Raw genomic sequence first — 26,231 nt, 5'->3', positions numbered from 1 at the left:
CAACTCCCAGTTGACCACCTTCATCAAAGAGAACGCCATTCTTTACTCCTCCCAGTCCAGATTCCACAGCACCGAGACCACCCTCCTCGCCGCCACCAATGACATCCGCATGCTACTCGACCTGGGACACACCACGGTCCTCATCCTACTAGACCTCTCCGCAGCCTCCGACACTGTCTCCCACCGCACTCTCACCATCAGACTCCACGATGCTGGAATATGGGGAACCGCCCTCGACTTGATCCGCTCCTTTCTCCCCGGCAGAACCCAAAGGATCAGACTTCCACCCTTCCTCTCTGAACCCACAGAGATCAACTGCAGAGTACCCCAAGGATCCTTGCTAAACCCCACACTCTTCAACATCTACATGGCCCCCGTCGCCGCCATCATTAGACAGCATGGGCTAAACATAGTGTCCTACGCCGACGACACGCTACTTATCCTCTCTCTCATGAAAAACCCTGAAGACACCAGATTAAGCTTCCAGGAAGGAATGAAAGATGTTGCGGCCTAGATTAGGAACAGTTGCCTAAAGCTTAACTCGGAGAAGACGGAGGTCCTCGTCCTTGGACCCTCCTCCACTGTATGGGACAACACCTGGTGGCCCTCTGCCCTCGGAATCCCCCTCACTCTGACAGACCACGCCCGAAACCTCAGCATCATTCTAGACTTCTCCCTCACCATGACCCACCAGATCAACGCCGTCGCCTCCACCTGCTTTAACTCCATCCGCATCCTCCGCAAGACCTTTAAGTGGATCCCCCCCTGAATGCAGAAAGACCGTCACCCACGCACTCATAACCAGCAGACTGGACTACAGTAACGCCCTTTATATCGGAATCAACAAGTCCCTGCTACACAAGCTCCAAACCATCCAGAACACCGCAGCTAGACCCGTCCCCAGAACCCCCCCCCGACATGAGCACATGTCCCAGCACCTACGAGACATCCATTGGCTCCCCATCAAGAAGAGAGTAACCGTCAAGCTACTCACCCACACCTACAAATACCTCCACAACATCGGACCGAAATACCTCAACGAAAGAGTCTCCTTCCACATACCCAAAACGAACTTCCGCTCCGCCGACCTCGCCCTGGCAGAGACCCCAACCTCTGCAGAAACAGAGCGGTGGAAGAGCCTTCTCCTACGTCGCAGCGAAGGCATGGATCAAGTTCCCAGTCCACATCAGACACTCCCCCACTCTGCACACCTTCAGGAAGAGCCTCAAGACCTGGCTCTTCATCTGACTCGGAGCTGCACCCCCCCACCCCCGCCCCAACGCCTTGGGACCCTCATGGGTGAGTAGCGGCCTTTAAAAAACCCTGATTGATTGATTTATAACTGCCTCAGAACATGAGAAAATGCCCAGCCGTAGTGTCGACGCAGACAACACTGTCTACAAATTGCCTGCTCAATAATCTGTGTGTGATTCTTTATTCACATTTGACTGTGGGCACTTTTTAAAAATTAAAAATAGATAGTTCGAGGCATATGAGCTGTAGATCATTGACTTTTGCATAGATCGCCATCTGGTGTTAGGCTTGGATGTTTGCACTTTGTTATTGTAGAAGTCTTTGTAGTCACAAGATAGGTGACTCCTCCTTTGGTTAGTAGTGCGCATGGGCATTGAGTCCATCTCCAGATTGTTTTTTCCCGCCATCGGGTTCGGATGTGATTTGCTGCGCTCCGGGTCAGTGTCTTATTCGATCCCTCTTCGACTTGCAAAGCTCTCACCGCTCAACGGTATTGTTTTGATCGTTATCTCCTTCGACGCGTATCCCAAGAACCAACAAAATCTTCGAGTTCGGTCGTCGACGCGGGCTGTTAGGCCGATCGATGCCATCAAAACCAGCATATGGAAAGGACTCATTCAAAAAATGCAAGTGTGGTGCTAAATTCCCACACACAGATCTTCACAAGGTCTGCAACCTTTGCCTCTCTCCAGAACACGAGAGTCAACACTGCCAGGCCTGTGCTTTCTTCAGGTCCAAGAAAACCATACGTGATTGTCGGGCTCGATGCAGGCCCCCGATAATCCTGAACCAGAGACAGGAGATGAACAGGCCAGCATCTCCAAAGCCGATGAATCGGACTCAAAAGATCAGACAATTATTCCAGGTCAATGGGGTGTAGTACTGAGATCGACGCCCCTGTCCTGAAAAAACACAAGGCTTCGGTAACACTTTCACCTTCGGGTCTGGGTCAACACCGTGACAATACTCCAGAAGCCCCGCCTTCAGTCCATAAAGCCTTCAGGCAGCTCTGGATCGAGCTAGCCACACCACTGTACCGAGAAACCATCTTCGGCACCGAAACAGAAACTCAAGGTGCCATCGACCCCAGACTGTTCGGCACCAAAACATAGTCAACCCAAGGATTTGGATATGAAAAAACATTCTAAACCTTCGGAGCCGAAGAAAATTTCGGAGTCGAAAACTCCACCTAAGCAGATGGAGACTAAGACCCCTCTTAAAGCTAAAGACGACAAACCAAAGCACCACTCGGAGCCTAAGTCCTCGGTGCCGAAAAAAGACAGTGGATCAAAAGAACTGTTTCATCCAGATCCACAGGATCCTAAACAAAAAACACTCTATATCGACTCTGTTACTGGTGAAGTCACGTCTATACCACCTAAAAAGAGAAAATTGGACACCTCCGAGACACCTGAGATACCCTTGAAGAAAAAAAGACACAGCCACTTCACCTAGGAGGCCTTTCTCTCCACTTCCAAAGCTTCTAAACATAATACTCTCTCCAGCACACTCTCCAGTGCCGCCCCTTTCACCTGCACCACAAGATGATGATGAGGATATAGGAGGTGGGCATGAGGATGAGGACATAAACCCACCACATGATAATGATGATACTGATGATGACACCCAAAGTATCCCACCTCATGACTCTTGGGATGATTATAATGTCCCAGATGTACCTGAGCAAGATGTATGTCCCTCTAGGCCATCCCCTCCAGATGACAACATAGGGTTTGTGCAACTAATAAATAGAGCTGCACAATATCATGGGGTGCAACTCCACTCAGACCCTTTGGAGGAAGATTTTTTACTAGAGACCTTCTCGCAGCCTCACCAATCAACAAATACTCTCCCTATACTAAAAGGGATGATTAAATATGCCCCTGAAGTTTTTAAAGATCCTGTTAGGGCTAGAGTGCTCAATCCTAGAATTAAAAAAATATATAAATCAGCTCCAAGCGATCCAGCTTACATTAAGAGTCAACTCCCTCTGGATTCTGTAGTAGTGATAAATGCCCGTAAACAGGCAAATTCTCAAACCACAGGTGATGCCCCTCCGCCAGACAAGGAGTCTAAATTATTAAACGCATCCAATAAAAGGGTTGCGTCACAGGCAGCAAATTTTTGGCATATTGCCAATTCACAGGCTCTACTAGCACGGTATGACGGGGCTCATAATGATGAGCTTGAAAAGCGCATGCAACATCTTCCAGACCAATATAAAACCAAGGAAAATGATCTCATACAAGAGGAAAAGTTGATCACAAATACCTCTATTAAATGTGCCCTTGATGCAGCGGATACTGCATCTCGCACAATCAATACAAGTGTGTTAGTACGTAGACATGCTTGGTTACACATATCTGGTTTTAAACAGGAGGTGCAGTCTACCATCCTGAATCAACCTTTGGATCACCTAACTGAAATTAGCTCCCAACCCATCATCCTTTGCATCAACAGTCAAAATATTTGTAGTGGTATGCGAGAAAGGGCCCACACGCACTGCCTTTAATAGTGGCGTCCTTGAGAGGCATAAATGCTGCACTTTATTCTAGTAATTAGACAAATTTGAAATCCTTCATTTGAAATGGCGCAGCATCGCAGAATATTTAAGAAATCTAGAACAAAACCGGCTCAAGCCTAAAAAGGACCTTAATTGGTCATTGTGGGTAGGTTGGCATACCTACCCAGTAGCTTGGCATGAACATTCTTTTGGAAAATACCCTTCTAAAAAATGTTTTGTCCATGATGTTCTACATCATTTGACAAAAAGCCACAATTGTGACACTGGAACGCCATTCCGGTCTCGTCAAGCCTCACTTTGTGTGTCATAACTGAAGCAGCAGAGACAAACACACCATCCTGAATATCCACCAATACCAAGAATACGCTTACATAAAACATGAATACACTTTTAGAATATTAATGCAGCAGGTTTTAATCCAGATAATATTCTGATGTGTATATGAACACCGCATAATTAGAGATAAAATTTGTCGCATATATGGAACCTTTCAACTGGTGGTGCGTACAATCTGTGATATTTCGTTTTTAAATTGAGGGTGTTCAAAAACTCTGTACCCTCTAACATCACCAACATATTCTAAATGAGTGGTGCTGGATGGCAATTTACCGAAATCTGCTTGGTATTAGAACAACGGGCCACTCACAGTTCTCAAATTTCCAGATTTATTGTGCTGTAAAACTATCAGGGAAACTCATAACTGCAATGACCACAGGCTCAATCACCCCTTACAAGAATATGTTTATCATTTTACGTCTCTTCGGTCCACTAAAAGGAACATATAATGAAAATATTAGAAAACCCAGAAACTTTGAGAAAACCCCCCTTTGAATGTGTTTAATGTGCTGTCTAGCAAGCCCTCCACCAATGTCATGCAATACAACGGAATCTCCTCATAATTGTCACAAAAGCTATTTTTTGGGGCATTAGAATGGAAAGAAATGCGCAATTACTTTAGTGAAACAAACACATACTGACACGTTCTGGTAATAGAAACAAAACCCAGAATTCTCCTTTTCCTGGAATCAAACGGCTGTTATAAAATAACCTGTCTGAACAGTTTTTGTCCTCTATATGTTTAGGCACCTAACATTGCTAAAACAACATTAGCTAGAATAGTAAAAGGTACTTCTGAATCTACTATAACTTATACCTTTCCGCACTTTTAAACACACACGAGAAATGGAAAATGTTCTGAATTTAAACCAACCTTTACCGAATGTGTATCCAAATGACTTCTCAAATTAAGAATAACTACTCTTAGAACTATTATTATCTGAAAATTTGCCCCATCAAACTAATTTTAATGAATATATATTCAGCTTCAAACTGTGGCTACTTCAGCATCGGACACTATCAACATCGGGTGTTTTAAAATCAAAATTAGAATGTTCCACAGTTTTGCTAATATTAATAGTGCCTGCTAAAGCGGATTGCAACCTCTGAGGATTTGGTCTTGAATTGTTGTTGAAGCGCCAAATAATAGCTTTGTCACAAATGGACATTATCTTGGTCTTGCCAAAGTCACAGCAGCTAGCCAGAAGCCTGAGCGCGAGCATACAAGTCCACTGGTCGATTAACCATCCGATGATGAATATTTCCATAACAATATGGGTCCTCTGTAAATTGAAGTTTCATCCTATTCAGAGCCTCTGTGAATGAATCCTATTCTGTGATTCAGGGTTCAGGGAGTGGAGTGTGAAAGAGGTACATGGGAAAACACTGGCAAAAACGATTTTTGCATTTAAAAATGAGAAAGGCAATGTAATGGATAATTTGGTGGTCATTCTACCACTGTATAGAAATGCGAGCAGTAGAGGCAACCTTTTATAAGTTTGTGGATTATTATAATTTTACAGAGTTGTGCAAAACTGCAGCTAAGGCCAGATTTGAGCTAGGTCAATGGCAGATGTTATGGTTTTAATTAACTAAACAATAAAGACTAAATTCAAATTCAAATTCAATGGCAGATGTAATAAATGAGTAGAAAGAATTTGATTTGTGTCGTGTGATACATTTGAAGATTCCAAGTATAGGTTGGTGATTGCTCCGTCATGATGTTAGTGGTGCTTGGTGTACCGTTGTGTCAAGTGAAGCTGTACATCAAGAGGTGGAAGATAAAGAATTAGGAATGTTACAGAAATCAGCTTGAATATATATGGAACTAGTTATATTGAGGCATAAAATTCAAAGATCGTTGATAATCCGGGTAGACCTATGTTGCAAAGAAAGGGGGTCCCAGTTTTGGGATGTATATACTAGGAAGAGTTGCTTTTGGAGTTGCGACCGAGTGCAGATGATCATGTCCATGTGATGAAAAGTGATTTACTTACAGGTGAACTTGAAACCAGGGACTCGTGTGTTTAATAATAACCTGATCTCTAATATATCGAGGCATCCAAATGGTTGGAACAAATTATGGTGTCAAAATTAGGATGTGTGTTGACCGTAGGGACTTAAACTAATGGACCGCTCTCCGTTGTTTACCAGCTTAAAGGGACAACCGCTGCAATATGGTAACTACGGAGAGAAAGAAAGATGAGAGAGCGATATTCCTCTCTTTAGAAACATCGCAGAAGCGGCACTAATAAAAGCATCGCGGGACAGTAGTCTGCACATCGCAGCTTTTACAAAGTGGAAGCACCGTCCCTGAACATTACTGCAAGTTTGGAATAAATCACGCTATTGAGCAAATATATTATTTTCAATGCACGTTCTCAATGACTGTGTTGGTGAATTCTGGGGCCTGTGGTACATTTCTGCAGGCACGTGATCACTAGTTTGAAATAAAGAGCCCACCTGTGACCAAGGCGTATATGACGCCAAAACGCTTAAGGAGTTCGAGCGTGGACTGCCGGTGATGTGACGAATAAAGTCATCTGCTCCTTAAGCCGATGTTGGGCTCATTTTTCCTGTGGCAAACCCGCATAGATCCAGGATCTCCATTCCTGGCAATGAGCCCGCCCTGCAGGACCGGGGGCCCCCAGCAAAGTAGAGGTGTTTTCTTGAATGTTTAGTGAGGGGGCATGGACCGCTCTCCGTTTTTTACCAGCTCAAAGGGACAACCGCTTCAATATGGTGACTATGGAGAGAAAGGGAGATGAGAGCGGGAGATTCCTCTCTTTGGCAACATCGCAGAAGCAGCACTAATAAAAGCATCGCGGGACAGTAGTCTGCACATCGCAGCTTTTACAAAGTGGATGCACCGTCCTTGAACATTATTGCAAGTTTGGAATAAATCTTCACGCTATTGAGCAAATATAGAATTTTCAATGCACTTTCTCAATGACTGCGTTGGTGCATTCTGGGGCCTGTAGTACATTTCTGCAGGCATGTGACCACTAGGTTTGAAATAAAGCACTCACCTGTGCTAAAGGCGTATATGACGCCGAAACGCGTTAGGAGTTCGAGCGTGGACTGCCGGTGATGTGACGAATAAAGTCAGCTGCTCCTTAAGTCGATGTTGGGCTCTTTTTTCCTGTGGCAAACCCGCATAGATCCAGAATCTCCATTCCTGGCAATGAACCCGCCCTACAGGACAGGGGCCCCCCAGCAAAGTGGAGGTGTTTTATTGAATATATATATATATATATATATATATATATATATATATATATATATATATATATATATATATATATATATATATATATATATATCACAGCCATCACTGAATATTAATGCCAATCACTTAGGCATGTTGCTTCCATAGTGGCTTACTGTCTGTGTGTCAACCTTCTTGTAGAGAACAAGGGTGAGCCACGATAGCCACGGTACTGATAGGTTCAAGACTGTGTTACTGTAGCACTGCACTATCTTTGTATGTGCCTCTGCGAAGATATTATGTCACCTGCAAAAGCTTCAGAGATATGCACCAAGAGTGTTCGGCTGGTCTGAAGAAATGGACCCATGTCACCTTTGTGTTGCAAAGAGGTAATTTTCTTCTAGTTGCCAAACAAGTACAATGGCAGTGTGTAGGCAGCTAGTTACGTTGGAGGACCAGGAGTAAACCTATTGCTTGGAGAACCTTCGGTTCACAGCAACAGAATGATTGGCTCCTCAAAATAAAAAGAAGGTTTTTAGGAGGCAAGATGCTTCAGGTTGCTGCGGTCAAAAAGTGGACTACCCTTCCACTGGATCATTTAAGGTTACCTACTTGACAGTTTGAAAGTGGCTAAAACTCTTCGTTTCTAGGCTTCCCCAATGTTACTTGAGTGACTTAGAGTGCTTCTCGTTCTTGTTGCCGTCAAACTTCTGCATACCAATGGGTTTCAGCGCTAATATGCCAGTGTGTCTGATGCCTCTGATTTGGGGGGAAAATATCAGTGAGGCTGTGCAGACGCTTGCATATCTGTTATCCCCTATTTCAGTGTTTTTGAGTTTTATGCTTTCAGGGGGTAAAATGAATTGCCTTCCATTTAGCAGCAACTTTGCAGAGGTGGTACAAGTATAATGGTGTTCTAGGCTAAATTCTATTTATTGTTTTTCATACGTAAAGCATTTTTTTAAACATTCAATGGAGAGGATTTATGTTTGATACAATGCCTTTATTCTAGTGAAATGTGCCTAGAGGGGACTGCAATTAGCTAACTGGTTATAGTTTTCTCAAGATGGTATTAGGAAAAGACAGGTGCGACTTATAAGTTAGAGTGCTTTTCTGAAACTGTACTTCTAGGCTTTTTTCTGGTCCAAATAAATGAGTAAGCTAGTTGTGCCTCCCTTTTGCCAGATATGAACAATTTGACTGATACCTAAAATAAAATTAACAAGTACTTCAGAGGACTGGCCAGCAAACGAAATAATTCAGATAAAATAACCAACAAGATACATGCATGATAATCTGAGTAGAGAAGGATGGAAGCGTGCTTCTGCCACCACTACCTGCTATTTTCTGGAAGGGGCATTGGCCAGTCTTATCATTGCGGATGCAAATTGCATGTTAAGTGGTTGTGGTCCTTCACAAACTTTTCCATATTGGGCTACAACGTTTTGGTATAGTCTTGGTTTGCACAATGTATGGATCGGGTGATTCTATAGTAGAGCATAAAGCCTACAAGTGATAGGAGAGGTGGCTGGTTTGTGGACTACTAATGCATTGTGATGTAGTATTCTTTAAAGAGGTGTGTCTTCTACTCTTTGTCAATGACTCTTTCAGTGACTATATGTTAATGAGAAATTCTATTTTGATGACTACCACTCCTCCATAAATGTTCAGGGACCTTCGTCTTCTATAGATATCAGTTGGTTTACATCCGTCTTCCACTCCTGTCTTGAAGACTGATCACCCACTTTCCAAACTTACTGTTATTTTTAACCATGTCATTGGGTTGCTCATGGCACAGTAACTTATAATAGCAAGTGGTACCGATATATAGATGCCACAGTACCTGTGCATTGATAAACCATAACATCATATTGCCCCCAACAGAATGAAAACAAGCGGGCAACCATAGCAGCCAATGAGAGCATTGTATCGAAGACACATCTCATGTAGAGAGCTCAGGTTCAAGCGTAATGTAATACAATCTATGGATCACAGCACTCTTTCATCAGAGTTATTAATGCCTAAAGATTTGTGTGGCAGTCGTTCAGCTCCTGAGGCGGAAGCAGCAGTGACCGGCCAGCCTAATGGGCCCCCTGGGATAAGTTCAGAACTCCTAATGGGGCATAGAGAGACCTTGTGATATGTATTCATGTCGTAGACCCCATTTTGAATCAAAACCATTGTATTTATCATTAAATGCCCCTAAAATGTGTCCCATTTCTATAATACTCCACATCTTAAAAACAAACTCAACAAGGGGGAGTTCCCTTTTTTTCAACTGGCAGCCATGGAAGTTGTAGCCTTGCCAAACGGTTCCACATCAATATTTTATCTGCCTTCGTTTGATATTTCAACAGTCGAGAGCATAACCCAAGCAGATCGGAAATGGATATCCAATAATTGTGTTCATAGCTGCTAAGATCTCAGTACAACATGGTTTAATGATTGGACAGTCCCAGCATATATGCCTAAAGTCCCCTAGGAATCCACAGCCTATCCAACACAGTGCTGACATCTGGGGGTAGTATTTATTTCTTCAATTTATTTTTAGTAGAGATAGTAGTCTTATGCTTTTTTGTAATTAGTCTCTCGCTACCCAATGTGCTATGTGTATTTTTGCAATATCTCTTCCCAGGGTCGACCACTGTTTATCATCTCTAGATTTCCCCAAAACCGCTGGCCAGCTTGCTAGAAATGTGTGCGTGATGCTCTAGTTGCCTGTAAGAGTATAGAGTAAAGTGTTATGTATCCTATGTGATTCCTCCATTGAAACATTTTTTTTTCAAGTGAGGCTGAGGTCCTGAGTGACTGCTTCTTTAATTTCCAGGTGCATCAGCCAGTGTCTCTCAGTTGTAAGTAATTCATCTAAATGAAATTTCGGTTTACTGGTAAAGAAAGAAAGTATCTCTGGTCTGAAAACAGACCCGAGAATGTTAACCAATTATCACGTTTCCATTAATCCAATGGGCCAGGATGTAAGGCTGTAGTGATGGCAAGGTTGTGACGGATGGGTGTAAGGGGTGGTGGGAATGGGACTTCTGATGTATGCTGTGTGAGATGATCCCAAACTTCTAGACCGTTGCATGTAGGTGTGTGCTCAAATAAGCATTTTCAGGTTGATCGTTCTTGGGTTTCCATGCCAGGTCCCAAATCATCCCCCCGGAAGTTGCTCTAGCCACACATAGTCAATGTTGATCTCAAACTCGCAGGGCCAATCTGGTATTACCCTCGGTTGCACTGCTCTGTAATATATAAAAAAGTCTGGGAGTGCTAAACCACCCTCGGCTCTTGACCTGTGAAGTATTGTATGCTAAGTGAGGTGTTCCTCCAAACTTACTCTTGCTGTTGTCCGCATTATCTAGATAATATTTCATGCCTTCGCTTCACATATTTATACCATTATTGTCGTCGTCAACTTCAGCCAGAAACATCTGCACATCATAATGCAAAACAATGCAGTGTTTTCAGAAGGCAGTAGGTTTGATCAGAGCCTTGTCAAGTAAAGGAATCTTTTCAGTAGTACAAGTTATCAGGGTTATGGACCTTAATAGAGTGGTGTTAATTTGGTTAAATCTAAACAGTCATTTACGTTGGTTTTTCTGACTCCAACTGTCTTGTTTACTTTACTGTGTAGGGTGTTTCCTGAAGTAAACGTGACCAAGCTCGGGAGCTGGAGTAACTTCGACTGCACCTACTCATGCAGCTACCTGCTAGACCCGGAGGATCCAATGTTCCAGGTGATCGGGGCGCTCTTCCTGAACGAGCAGACGAGGGAGTTTGGCACTGATCACATCTACAACGCCGACACTTTCAATGAGATGAGCCCAACCTCCTCTGACCCTACGTACCTGTCCAGCATAAGCTCTGCCATCTTCAAGTCCATGACCACTGGTAAACTTACTGCAAAAGAAAATTGCATGTTGAAAGCATTCACCACCGACTCCCAACTTTATTTAGTGTAGGCACACTTTGTGACCAAGCTCTGTTGTGTGAAGCTGTGGTTCTGCTCTTGCACCAAAGATAGATGATTTCCAAATGGCTACCAGTAGCAGCATTAATGTATGCCGCATGCAAATGAAATGTGTGTTTCAAGTAGACACACAGTCAAGGTAGCCGAGTATGAAACTCCTAGGACCCCAGAGAAGAATAACTTTAAAATCAGATCTCGCTGTAGTATGTATAGGTACAGCAAAATATAAAGTATATTTTTATTAAATTAAAGCATTTCTGAGTGAGGAACATGTCATCAAAATACATGGTGTGCAGGAGTTCGCCTTTTACATGTCCTCATCATTTGTGAAAGGTGTTAAAATGTTACATCTGCAAATAGTGACCTCTTCTGTGATTGTCAGCCTGGGATGTTGTCCACTGTAGGGCTCTCTTGGTAAATAATTAAGAGCACTGTTCTACATTATCAGTTGTGCATGCTGAGTTCTGAGAAGTTGGGCATTCTTACCAGTTTGGCCACTCTTTAGATTGAGAGCACTTTTTTTTTTACTACCCAAAGCTAGCTCCTCAAAGTTGTGTTCATGTTTTTTCGTTCAGTTGTTCCATGGGGTTGATCTTTTGTCTCCCTATCTGCAGTGCATACCTGTTATGTTCAAGGATTCATTAGCTACTTCAGTGATGTGATCTTTGTGTTTATTTCTCTGTAGTTGATCCTAATGCCATCTGGATGATGCAAGGCTGGCTGTTCATCAATGACCCAGGATTCTGGAAACCAGCGCAGATCCGCGCTCTTCTACATGGAGCACCCATTGGGCGGATTCTTGTTCTAGATCTGTTTGCAGAAACCATGCCAGTGTACCTCAATACAGAGTCTTTTTATGGGCAGCCCTTCATATGGTGCATGTTGCACAACTTTGGTGGCAACCATGGCTATTTTGGCAGTGTGGAGACAATCAACAGGGGTCCATTTGATGCTAAGCACTTTCCTAACTCCACCATGGTGGGCACTGGGCTAACACCAGAAGGAATTAACCAGAATGAAATGATTTATGAGTTGATGAATGAGATCGGATGGCGCCAGGAGCCAGTCATCCTATCTGAGTGGGTAGATGGCTACGTGCAGAGACGTTATGGAAGCAACAATGCAAATGCCCGGACGGCCTGGCAACTCCTCCTAAGGAGTGTTTTCAACTGCACTTTGTTGCTGAAAAACCACAACCATAGTCCTTTGGTCCGCCGTCCCTCTTTGAAAATGAACACCGATGTGTGGTACAACCAGAGTGATGTCTATGAGGCCTGGCGCCTGTTGCAGAATGCGTCCAGTGTGCTTGCTGCAAGTGATGCCTTTCTGTACGACTTGGTTGATGTCACAAGGCAAGCGGTGCAGCAGTTGGTCACCGACTATTACCTGGAAATAAAGCAAGCATATCGGAGCCATTCCCTGCCTGATTTGATGACCGCAGGTGGTGTCTTGGTGTATGACCTTATCCCCGAACTGGACATTCTGCTTTCAAGTGAACAACACTTCCTACTTGGCAGTTGGCTTTCAGATGCTCAATCCTTAGCCACTAGCGAGCAGGAAGCAGCACTATACGACCTGAATGCCCGAAACCAATTGACTCTGTGGGGTCCAACAGGAAACATTTTGGACTATGCCAACAAACAATATGGTGGACTGATCATGGACTACTATGGGATGCGCTGGGGCTTATTTGTTTCCACGCTAGTGGAATGCCTCAACACGGGGACACCGTTCCACCAGGATGAGTTCAACCAAGCTGTGTTCCTAGTGGAGAAGGGGTTTACTTTCAACAAGAAGAAATATCCCTCCATCCCTACTGGGAACACAGTTGAGATCGTGAAGAAGATATATCTGAAATACTATCCTCACCAACAGGAAAAACACAAAATGAAAAAATAGATATTTTTATTGGACAGACCGAGCCCAGTCAACGCACATGTGAAAAAAAATGTTTATAGCGACAATTGTATGGCAAGCAGGATTTTAAAAAGGAGATTAGGTTTTGCAGTGGCAGGAGTTATTGATTTACTTTTACTCAGGTCTTTAGAATTGGGCTTCTGCTTAGAAATTACAAACTCGGAGGGCTATTTTAGTCCATTTTACCACTGACAGCAGTCCATATTGCCAAAGACTGCATCTTGATTGGCTCCAAGTTGGACATATGAGAAGATGACCTTGGAATGGAATGCCCTGCCCAGCAATTGTTGCAGCAGTGCAGTCGGTTTTGCCTGCCACTGCCCATCCTCTTTGGTGGGTCGACCGGAGATAATGAAATCTATCTGGAATTTCTCAGATGCGCCCAACATGAAGAAGACCATGTAGGAAAATGACACTCCAGACGTCATGTAATTGTGATATTTCTGTACAGATTATCCTTCCTCTTATAGGTTTGTGCCAACCTGTATTTCTAGTTGGCAGCTTATCTGTAAGTACTTGGAAAGAAGCAGGCAGATGCAGTAATATGGGTGATCAGCAGATCACAAAAGGTGGTCTGACATCCTGCGATGCTTCATAGACTAAAGTGAGAGAATTCTACTCCTGATGTAATCATTTTCAACTGTCATTAAATTGAAGGAAAGACTGTCAATTAGGAGAAATGGGGATTACAGGTTAATATTTTTGGAAAGTAACTAAACTGGGCAGGAAAATTATTATTTCTTGAAATGTGTAATGCATCACGGAATAGCATGAAATATGTGTCCATTACCTCCTTGTTCATCTTCTTCATTCTAGCCCTAACAGAGTAAGCCTGTGCCTTGCTACACAGAAAGAGTTCATCAGTCCTAACCAGAATAAATATACAAAAAAAGGAACGCTTCCCTGGACCCCAATTTAGGGGCTCCTCTTTTTCTTAATTATCTTAAAGTAGGGATCAGCAGCCTAACCTCCTGTTTTTTGGGGCTGTTTATGGTCCTTTACATTGAGGGTCCAAAATAAGGTAAGTCATATGTTGATTGTGGGTCCTGCTTTATTTGTTCGTATTTATGTGCAGTCTGTAGACAAAATGAACATGGCTGTGCTGTAATGAACACTGGAGATTCCCTCTTTCCAATTGCAAGTTTATTGCAGCTGTGTCCTGCTCTAGTGGTCCTAACTGCACCATGGTTACTTTTTCCTCCTGCACATTTCTTTTGTTGATAGCAGGAAAAGGAAGCCTTACCACCATATGTTGAGTCATCACCTTGCTGGTAAGTGTTTGAGGCATGAGCAACACTTGCTCTCCCTCTAAAGATCAGGGTGACTGCCAGTGTCTGCAATTGTCTGATCCTAAAACGGCAATGCTCTTGCTAGATCTCGGAAAAGCCTGCAGTATCCTGCTATCATGGTGACCAGGTGATGAGAAAGTATTTGTTGGTTCCTATTTGGCTGAATTTGCAGGTTTTCTTTTTAATTCCAGATAAATTACTTCTAGCTAAAATATTGATTATGGAGCCACAACATCCTTAACAAGGCACCCCCATTCTATTTGTTCGGACTTTCCTGATGTACCTTCTCTGTGCAAGGTGTGGGTGGGCTACTGTCCCTGAAGAACCCTTATTTATGCTCAGACAGCAACAAAAGATTGAATATGGAGTAGTAGCAGCTTTATAGTAGGAGAGGAGTCCTCAACGTCAAAGGACCTCAGGTAGAAGACCTAGACGTTCAATGCAGGGTACAGATCAATTAATTTACATCTCCTCTGTAAAACAAATATGTTTTACTGAACCAGCATCCCAGACAGCAGAGGAGAAAGAGCCTTAATGTATTTCATTGCATAGTGTGATACACTGTCCCCTAGTAATTTCATGGGAATGCCTCCATCTTCCTCCAGTTAGATGGTGCCCCATCTAAGTGGTGGAATCCAGCTTCAGAGAACTGCAAAATCCTAGCTTATGTGACGTCTCAGTTCTCCCAGTCCCTGCAGCGGTGTTTGTTACCAAGAAACTGGGACTAGAATCCACCTCTAGCTCCCTCTCCCCTAATGCTACCCAAAGACACAAGCAGAAGGGCAAAAGGTGCAACTCTGGGAGCGAATTCTGCACCTAGCCTGTGAGATCCATTGGAAATGAGCAGTTCCTCCCAGTTGGAGGTCATTAGTTGTTGTCTAACGTGCCTAGTTACATTGTTGACCTTTTCACCAGGGTCATTCTGTTCTTACCTAAGGGTATATATGGAAAAGCATATATATCAACTAGCGGGGGTAGGGGATCTGTATCTAATACCAGCAGCCCTGCCTCAGGGTATTTGTCTCTGGAAAGACCCAGTCTCCTCTTATTGACAGCAGTTTATCTTCTGGGTGGCAGAGTGGGGCTGTTGATCAATTCATCAGTAGATCTGTGTCTGAGCCCCAGTCATCCATGGTCTTTTTGCATTAGCTGAGAATACTCCCCTACTTTTGCACTATTTATCCTACCTCCGGGGCAGGGCTATTAATGCCTTGCTTCTTCCATAGCCTCAGGTCAACTGTATTCATTTTCACAATTCCCTTTGATACTAAGGTTTCACAAGATTCAGAACAACCGTGTTGTGATTCTGACAATGCTACCAGACTGGCCTTGTCATTCTAATCCTTCACGTGTCTCCACATTGGCTGTTTGATGTTTTCAACGTATCCATCCCTCTCAGGGCCACTCTGTCGACTTGTCTGGGGATCTGGGGTTTGAAGTGATAGACTTCAATGCAGGACTATTCTGGTAAAGTCACTGTTGGTAGGCAGCAGTAAAGTTCTCCAGCAACTCTTAATTCATGCTCAACAAAAAATCTGGGGATTTGCCTCGATCGCGATCTCAATATGAAAGATCACGTCAATCTAACTGCTGGCTCTTGCTTCATGTTATTGGCATGTTACGACGAATCTTCCCTCTACTCCCAGATTCCGTGAGAAAAACCATAGTTCAGGCGATGGTTCTAAGCCGCCTGGACTATTGTAATGGCCTGCTGCTGTCAGCCAATGAGGCTTTCCTCAATAGACTGCAGGTAATGCAGAATACGGCGGCTCGGTTGGTTCTTCATGCTCCACCTCGAACCCCGTCTCGCCCCCTTCTTATGGAACTGCATTGGCTCCCCATCCGCCAACGTATTCTGTTCAAAACATGTTATATTACCCACAAGGCATTGGTCAATCTGGATCCCTCATATCTCGTTGAGAAATTTGTGCCTTACACCCCCTGCAGATCCCTTGGCTCGGGTGTCAAACACCTTCTGGTGGTACCACGAATCCGAAAGGCCAGACAAGGTGGAAAAGCTCTTTCCTACTGTGGCCCTCATCTGTGGAATGAACTCCCACTGCACCTGAGACAATGCGACGAACATCTGCAGTTTAGAAAAATGCTCAAGACATTCCTATTCTGTCATGACTGATCTGTCTTCCTCTTTGTCCCGGAATATACAGTCATCCCCTCACAGTTCCGCTAGCGCAGAGATACCCCTCAGGGGGTCGATTATAGCGCTATACAAACAATCACAAATACAAATACAAACATTGGCGTAATTTTGAAAGCTGCGGTTCATCTTGAGATTTACAGGTAGCATCTCATCATCCTACTATGGTTTTAGATTTTCTTTGAAATGGTTTTCTCCTAGAGCTGGCCGTTGTAAAGTTATGGTGTTAGTGGGCAGAAATTTGGGATTTTAGGGGTTCAGAACTTCAGTCAATATCTGAACTAGACTCCTACCTCGCAAAAGTTTTTTTTTTCTTTATAGGCAAGTGTTGCATTGGTCAGTTATACCCTGAAACCTTCCTTGGTTTTGTTCTACCTTCCAGCAGCCCTCTATTGAATCACAGGATTTTGTGGGTTTAATGTTTCATCAAAGTTTTGTTTTCGGTCGTTAGGTGTTCAAGGCTGTGTATTTGAGAAATCAGTGCCTAGTTATATACTGCTCCTTTTTGTGTTTTTTCTTTTGACTTAACACGGTAGTTTTTCGGCTGTGTTTCCTTTCTACCTAAAATTCCCAACACACGATTTGGCCTCAGTAGTGTTTTTTTACCTGTTCCATTCTCAGCTGAACAACAACTCCTCCATACTTCGGAAGGTCACAGTACTATTTCAAGTTATTGTGTTCATATGTCTCCCATCCGAAAAGTTGATTACCTATTGTCAAGGGGGCAAGTACATCGTCCCTCCATCATTGTTTTCATTGAGCCATTTTGTTTTGTATTACACAGCAGGGGTTGATCTACATGGACTGATCCAGGTTAGTTTCATTAGTGGTGATATATAAATTATTTCTGTGTAATAAGGCGGAAACTCATGCTGTTTTGACTTTGACAAGGAAGACCAGAACTCGGAGTAATGAAGATTACTGGTAAATAACTGGCTCATTAATCTCTGATGTAAACCATCAGCACAACATTCCAATGTTTATCTTCCATTTTTCCCCATTTTTAATGAGAACATGCTGCCTCAAAGAGTTGAATGTTCTAATGTGATAATAGCACATCTGCCAATGGCCAAAGCCAATGTTATGTCACTGTTGTAATCTGGGGGGAGAACAATTCTGTAACTACTGGTACACCAGTCAATGTTGACCTGTACTGCTTTACTACCGGTGTAAAGGATACATTTAGACCAAAAGGAACCTGTAATAACATAAATGAGATGGTTTTGTGACGTTAGAGTTCTAATGTACAGCAACACTGCTAACTCTCTCCACAGAATATACCAGCACTACCTGCCATGCTGCTGCAGGAAACCTTTTTAATCCTGCCATTTCCTCTGCTGTTGCTGGCTGAGGTAGAGGCAGAAATGGTACTTGTCTACTCTGTGACTATTGATTGGTACAAAGCGGGAATGATCCAGGAAATCATTGTTATACTTTCAAAGGGCTTGATCAGTATGATTTTAGTTTTGTGTCTCTTTTGTACTATTCGTTGCATTTTCTTTTGATAATGTATATCGGCTCCCTGAGTGATGTCCCTGCCACAAAGCTATGGTCTCTCGTCCACTCTCTTTCATGTGACATCACAGTGCAAGCGACATGACTGCATCATTGTTTGATAGCGTTTGAGAAAGTGGAAAAAGAAAATAGGATGTTGTACAAAGGACACGAGTACTGCAGAATGTCCCGCCTGATCAAGAGGCGCAGCCGACCCTAGAGGAATGGCGGCTAAATACCCCCTCCCCTTAGTGGGCGGCTCCCGACGGGAACAGCAGTGGATGGCGCGAAAAGGCAGCGCCAAAAATGTAGGGGGCAGAGAAGTGGCCCAAACAAGTTGATATTTTACCCCCTCAGTCAGGGAGAGGGGTGTTGCCACAGAGGAAGCCAGAATGGCGACCTAAGGAAGCAGGAGACATTCCTTTGTATTGTCTGGGGGCCGGTGTGAACCTAACCCCACCCATCCACACCAGGTAACGTGGGCATCACAGCCACAAAGAAGTCAAGGGGCAGGGTAGCTGCAAGGTGCAACAAGCATCCTTTTTAATTTGGATGGGGGGACAGCTGTCTCACAGGGCCCTCCAGGTGTTGCTTCCAGCAAGTCAACTAGAGGGTGCGGGATGTGGAAGTGCACGCTGCCAACAGGCCCTTAGGGCCAATCCCTGCACAGGTGCGTGGGCACCAAAGCTAGCAGCACAGGCTCTTTGGGGGAAAATGTGGGTGTAGGGGGTGCCGGTAGTAGGTAACCTGGCGAGCAGACGGGCCCCTGCACAAGATCATTCCAGGGGACCTCACATGTTGGTTCGGTTGACCAAACATGATCTCACTCATAGGCTCAACGTAGGATATGAAGGTACACGACTAGATCTGATTAAGAATGGCTATGCATCAGAGTCTATGTTAAGGTTAGCCATCCATCAAATTGTAAATAGTACTGTATGGGGTGTTATGAGGTTTCTGCGAATTAATTGTAAAAATGATATTGAAAAAGTTTTTGATGTGTGATGTTTTTGTTATAATAGATACGGCCAGGGGGTTTACGACCCAAACTCATTTATTACTATCACTGGGGAAAAATACAACAGGAAACATTGTCTAAATGATTTGGAGAACTTCTTAAAATGCTTGGTAGTGTCATTTCATGACCCACGAACTTTGAACATTGCCCGGAACCTAGGTAACAGGAAAAGTCATCAAGCAGAATCTCGCATTTCCGGTCATATAAAATTCATCAGTACTAAGAGGCCGCTAGTGACTGTAGTGGGCACCAATGCGCCTTGATACGATCACAATGTGTAAAATATAAGTGTGAACTGCCAATAATCTAGTTTTACAAATGCAGACAAAAAAAAATCCTGGTGATTGGCCTGTTTTTTGGAGGTAGCATTCTAAAGATCAGTAGGCCTTATTTCCTGTGCGTTTCATTTTAACTGTAAAATCGTATTGGATTCTTCCAGTGCTCGACAATCATTTTGTATGCAGATTTCAGGTGATGGAGAAAATGTTCCAGGAAGCAAAACTGCACACTGGAGCACCTTTTTTTATTTGAAGATGTAATGAAAAAATTGACTTGAAAACTGATTCCATACTGTTGTAGATAATAAAGGAATGTTATGGGAGCTCATTGAAAAGGGCAGGACATTAAATCTGAGCCATTGTGTTTAAGAAAAATAAAAACCTGCCAAAACAAGACTTCTTGAATGTGTCCCAATATATGGCAGGTAAAGGCTGTGTAAGTTGTGGTACTGTCTCCTGGTGGTAATACCATGGTGCACCTGTCGGAGGGGATGGATGGATGGACGGACGAATGAATGGACGTTTGGACGGATGTTGTACTGCGGTCCCCCCAGGTGTAAGTGGTGATAGTGTCTCACCTGCTCATAATGATTTATTAGAAACGGGAGAGATTTGCAGGATGTTTTTAACATATCTAATGTGTGCACTCTGTTCCTTGTACTATATTTTCTCTGTGTGGAATTTTATTCCACTGAGTTGTTAGGAATGCATTAAGTGTGGTCATGTAGTGGCATTGGGGACACTCCCCTCTAGTTCACACCAAAGACCAGATACATTTTAGACATGCATGTTTTTTCTGACCCCAGCTTCTAGATGGCAAAATAATGCACAGCGGGCAGATTTAAAATAGTGTCAACTTTCAAATTTGATGTTACTGTCAATTAACTTGTTTATTTTTTTTCCTATTTTGGAAAGTTCTGCATAAATAATTGCAAAAGTATTTCCCAACCTTGGACTTCTTTAAGTTTGTATGAGACCGAGTTTAAGGGGAGTCAGGACAGTTGAGGTTCACTGAGAACTAGTTGGGACAATTTAAGTTGTTCACCATTGGTGTGCTAGAATTGCCATAATATTGGAACCCAAAATGCATTAAAAGTTACGCCACCTTTACCAACCAGCGGCAGTGCAGGGAAGGGGAGTGGATTTGATAGTAAAAAAAATATGCAACACAGCAGCATTACTCAATAAGGCTACCCTGTAGTCAAGTACTTTCCTTTTCAAAAGCTAAAGTACTGTAAGACATTTAAGACAATATACTCTACTTTAGAAAAATACAAAGCAAAGAAGAACAATCTAGTTCCTTACAGCCAGATTCATCATCGGCATGTTTTGCGAGTCTGTAATAGCGATTAATAAGGATTCGCTATTACAGCCTCGCAACACGGGATTCATGTAGGAATCACAATATTTATTGCGATTCCTACAGCTTCCTTATTTGCGATTAGCTAATTGCTAATCGCAAATAAGGAATAACTTCCCATTCATTCCTATGGGCCTAAAGGCATTTTGATTTTGCGATTTCAAGGGTGCAGGGGTGTCCAATGGACACCCTGTTGCACCCCTGAAATGTAAATGTAGCCTGATGTTTCGCACACACATGTCCACAGGACATGTGTGTGTGTAACATACCACTTAGAAAAATGCACTAAAGTGCATTTTTCTAAGTTTTCGCTATTTACCACGAAGTTACACTTCGCGGTAAATAGCGGCCAGAAATAGCGAATTCGCTAATAAAAAATGGTAATGAATTGCATTTAAGGAATCTCAAATAGAGATTCCTTAAATGCAATTCCTCGCAAATATGCGATTTCGCAATTACCGATTTTTGCATTTGGGATGATGAATCCCAAATGCAAAAATTGCACTCGCAAAGGGCCAGATTCGCAGAATCTGGCCCTTTGCGAGCCGATTTTTCGTTGATGAATCTACCTGTTAGTAGCCAAAGATTTGACCCCAAATATTATTGTAGCGTCAAAACGCTATGCGCAGTAGTTCCCTCGACATTTTACTTTACAGTGTTATTACATGGATTGGGGTCACCGTACTTTCATCCATAATGCTTTGCAGCCACCAGCACCACTTGCTACACTTGGAAAGTATCACATGTTTGTTGTAACTGATTGAAATCTGTGCTACTGTTCAAAGTTTGTAAGAGTTTTACAAGGTTTTGCCATCTTTCCAATAATAACTTTCCACACCTACGGAAGTAGCCGCAGTCACACGTCCCAAACATACCATGGAGCACCTGTCCAAAAGCCTGGTCAGCAGGTGCTCAAAGCGGGCCTGTGTTGCTAGGGTCTGGTGCTCAGTGAAGGCAGATAAGGAACAACTTTAGGTGACTACATGTGGTTCTGGTGTGTTTCACATAATCCTTGTAATGAGGACATGGTATTTAAAAGGTCCTTTAGCTTTGGAGGTGCTTGGTACTGTTGAATTTTTGTGTTTTTCTGGGGCTGCCTGCAGATCTCAGAGTAACAGACTTCGGCAGACGAGACAAAGCTAGAGAACAGGAGTATACAGGCTGATGTTTCGGGTCGTGAATGATTTCTGAATCGGTACAGCCTCTTCTTCTAGTTATCCCTTAGCGCAGAGGGTGGAACGGAGATTGTCCTTTAGGTCCCTGGTAGCAACTGAGGCTTCATCTGCTATCCTGATGCACAGGATGGTCTGGGAACAAGCATGTCACCAACCACAGTTTATTCGACAACTCTGCAGCTGGGCCATGGGAGATGCAGACAGACGTTAGTCAGCTTTTCATACTGCTAACTCTTTTCGTGAAAAGATCTCCTTTGTAGGGTCCAGTCTAATGGCCCCCATCACATCAGCCAGATTCTCCTCATTGCAAGGCACTTCCAGCTGGGTTCTTGTCCATGGCTTAGTTCTCACCTGGCAGGGAAAATGGCAAAGCAGATTGGAGCTATGTGTCCCTCACCTATAGTCACTATCTAAACGAGGGGTGCACACTTCTTCGCAGATCGCTGCTCTAGGTGCCTCAGTTTAACAGGTAGACCGTCACTGAACATTCTTGATTGACTGGCTTACTCAGGTAAAGCGAAAACCACAGACTGTGCAAACAAAGTGTTATAGAGCTGAGAAGGTCGCTCCATAGCCATGCATGGGATTGTCCACCTCAACAATTTATCCTTTTGGGATCTGTCAGTCAACACATGTTTAGCATCTCAAGTGGTATTCTGCCTGGACCTGCATGAGTAAGATATTTTGGCTTTGGTGGGTGATGATGGCATTGTGTATATATAGAAAATCAGCTTGGGTATCTGGGAACAGCTGGTTATTAGACTTAAATGTAAGTCACAGAGCAAGAGTGGCAGCGATTAAAAGATTCCACTGCTGTGCTCGCATGACGGGCTGTGGTCTGAGCAGAAAACCTGATAGGGATATTTTGATGATACCTGGCCCTTGCAAATCATGCCTCCTTCAATGAACCAATTAAAACCAGCCTAGTAAAAAGCACATTTATTAAACAACCAACAGTGGCAAAAAGTCAGGCAGAACTTATTTTCCTTTGTGCAGGCCCTACCTGGGATCTTAATGTTTAGAGAGACACATCCTTGAGTAGCAGTTCCAGCTCATTCACCATTCCCTTCCTTCACCATTCACTACATTCACTGTTTTACTAGTGGGCCCCATTCGCATGCCTTGAAGTCAGACAACAAGTGATCTCCTAGCATGGACAAGTGGGTCCTTTCTGCCCGTTGGCCCTGCATGGTGTCGAGGAGAGTTTTGAACTCTTACAAAAGATCTCCTTATTCAATGTTGAAAGGAGGTCCATAGCCTGCTGTGTTGAATTGCGAGTGCAATTCATGTAGGAGATACCTGTTATTTCGTCTACTTCTGCATCCGTAAAGCATCTGACTGGGTAGCTGATGGTATTTACAAGGATACAAGTAGCAGGGGCCTGGGTGCTTATATATGGCACACACAGTGAGATAATCCAGACTGAAGGAAGAGTAATGCAGTGTTAAATATGAGGGCCATTGTGAGACAACCGGAATGATGGGAAGTGCGGTGCTGGGTGCAACAGTGCACGTTCCACCACACTCATTTGTTTAGCCAAGCTCTAAGAATATTTTAGCCCTTCATGTTAGCTTGCATCACTTATTGGCACTTGCCGCCTGGCGTGCATTGTAACAATGTTAGTTCGGATCTCCAGTTGAGTAGTTATGTCTTTATTTGGTAGTCAAATGCTAATATTTGTCAAGATCCCAAAGAGACCATATTTGGTGGCATGTGATTCCTCAGCTGGAAGGGTGATGGAACAAGCCAGGTCTTCTTGTGTTTGTGTATAATGTGCTTCAGCTCTCCTGTCAGCAGGAACTGGAAGCACATAAAAACAAGAATTTGGAAATGCCCGAGCTATTGGCCTTGTCAATGTGAATGTAAAATGTAAATGTATGTATTTTGTAAAGCGCACAGCTGCCCCAACGGGGCGTCCTGGCGCTGTATAACGCTGTGGAACCCTTCCTGGCTCTCCCTGTGAGATGCCTCTCCTGGGCACCCCCAAGGTGAAGCCAGGCATCCCAGTGTTGTAGGGGCCGTTGTGGAGATTAAGCAAGCTATTGCCCAGAGTTGCAGCGTGGGACCCATGATTAGAGTAGGCGCTGATGCGAGAATTATCGAGTCCACGGACTTTAAGCCATGTTGTCTAGCAGAACATCTGCTGTCCGGCATGACTGAAAGCCTATAATTGCAGGATGTTGAGCCAACTGAGAGTCTCTGTGCCCCTCCCCCTTTCCCCCCCACCATGTGGAGTTTATTGTTCAGCCCCTCCTAACACAAAAACGAGCTATGACATGGGTGCATCATAGTGCTTTTTTCAGGGACTTCCAGCCATTTTTAGCTATACTCAAATTCCATAATGACCAAGGTGCTCTAAGGTGAACAGATCGCGGGCGAACATGCACGTGGTGGAGGAAAAGGCGAGTATCATGCGCCGACTTGAAGTCCCTTTGGCTCCCTGGACGAGGGAGGTGATTACATCAAGCAAGCGGCTAGCAAATATTTTGCCAAATATTTTAGTATTAATGTTGATGAGTGAGATGAGCCAATGTGGGGCAGAAGCAGATAGGGTTGTCAGCTTTCAATATTACTTAGAGCAAGCAAATGTAGCCGCGATTTGAAAGGGTCTTTAAACAGCTCTCCGCATTGACCCATAATGGCAGGTGTTAACCTCACATTTGTATGTCTGTGTGCCATCCAGTAAGAAGACAACACTTCCAGCGCCTCGAGACCCGCATGGGTGATTTGACGCACTCTATAAATGTGTGATTGATTGATTTGCCACCCATTTCGTAAGTTCTAATTTGACTGGCAGTCCACAACAGTTTAGCCAAATCAAGTATCCAAGGATTGTGTCAGCAACTAACTTCAAACCTCCAAAAGGAGAAACCCCATAAATGCAATGTCCTTTAACCACCAGGGATATGCGCCAGATCCCAATGGGACCTGACTCGCAGTGACCAATGCTTATCCCCCTCCTCATCCTACAGAACTATTTACTACTAATATCTGCCACTTAGGGGAGAGGATGTGGTGTATCGGGCAGAGCTGCTGACTTTGGAACTGGGGAACCAGGTTTGAGTCTCAGCATAGGCTCAACATCCTGTGATTCTACCATAAATAAATGTAAGCATTTTACGTATGTGACATTTTTTTTATAATAAATCTTTAAAAAATATTCTTTTATTTAATATTTTAATTTATATAATAATTATTTTAAAAAAAAGTAATAGTTTAAAGTTACTACTAGTGACTTTTGACATGTAGGCAGAGGTCTCCGGCTCTAGGATGGAGATCTCCTTATGGAAAAGTATAGGGAAAAGTGTATTTACCATTTATTAGAACATTGGAATGTGGAGCACTACATTGAATACAATGGAGTGCTCCATGGTTCTACTGTCTCGTAAAAGCCTGCTGAGCAATATTCCAAATTTGTTTCAACAAGGCCTCTCGGAGTCCTAGGAGATTTCAATCTCCTCGGGCTCCGGGAGGCCTTTGTTTAATTTGTTAAAACATTTTGCCCTGTAGTGAAAGAATGTTCTAATAGCCTTATAGCCTTCATGGCTGGGCTATATCAGCCATTAAAGTCCTGCTCCCTTGTTAAAGGCTCGCCTTCGGCTGGGTCTATAAAGCTGGAGCGGGCCTTTAATAGCCATTATAGCCCACTACGGCGGGAAATAAAGCTATATTAGAACATTGGAAGATTGTGAACTCCATTGAAGACCGTGAAGTGGTTCAGGGCTAATATGGCTGGTATAAGCCTTCGGCTCCACCATTCCAATGTTTGTATCTCTGTTTCCCCCTTTCTAATTTAGAACATTCTACCCTCAGTGGGCCTGCGGCTCAGACCTATAGACCAGACTCTGGGCCTTTAACAACCAGTATAGCCCTCGGTCGCAGGTTATAAGGTTATATTATATTTTAAGGAAATAGAAAAAAATATTAATGTTGAATAATTTTAAATATTTGTTCTTTGCAGAATTATATAAAATGTTACATTAATAACTTAATAATAAAGTTCAAATGATTTTTCTGAAGTTTAAATTATAAAATAAAATCCCCTCTAAAGTAAAAATAGTATTTTACTATGCATTACATTTATTTTTAAGTGGCGTATAGTATTAATGAAAAGTAATTTAATAATATATTAATAAAAATTAATGTGGCATTCATTTTTAAAAGTAATACGATTATTACAATGTTTTAATAAAAACGTTTTTCACATTTTTTTAACATTAAATGTATTTATATTTGATCTAGTTTAAATAATG

The 26,231-nt window shown here is 43.2% G+C and overlaps 1 protein-coding gene across 1 annotated transcript in view; it reads left to right on the top strand.

The window, feature by feature from the left end:
- Window positions 1-13,326, top strand: part of NAGLU (N-acetyl-alpha-glucosaminidase) — a 101,434-nt gene extending 88,108 nt beyond the window's left edge. Inside the window, exons 5-6 of the mRNA XM_078645378.1 lie at window positions 10,957-11,213; window positions 11,978-13,326. Coding sequence (XP_078501504.1) covers window positions 10,957-11,213; window positions 11,978-13,191 — 1,471 coding nt within the window. The 3' untranslated portion in view covers window positions 13,192-13,326. The remainder of the gene's footprint in view (window positions 1-10,956; window positions 11,214-11,977) is intronic.
- Window positions 13,327-26,231: the final 12,905 nt, after the last annotated feature.

The sequence above is a fragment of the Lissotriton helveticus genome, chromosome 5_1 (genome assembly GCF_964261635.1).
Source record: "Lissotriton helveticus chromosome 5_1, aLisHel1.1, whole genome shotgun sequence".
In the NCBI taxonomy this organism is placed as follows: domain Eukaryota; kingdom Metazoa; phylum Chordata; class Amphibia; order Caudata; family Salamandridae; genus Lissotriton; species Lissotriton helveticus.
Note: the sequence above shows the minus strand (reverse complement) of the source record. Positions and strands in the feature narration are given on the sequence as shown.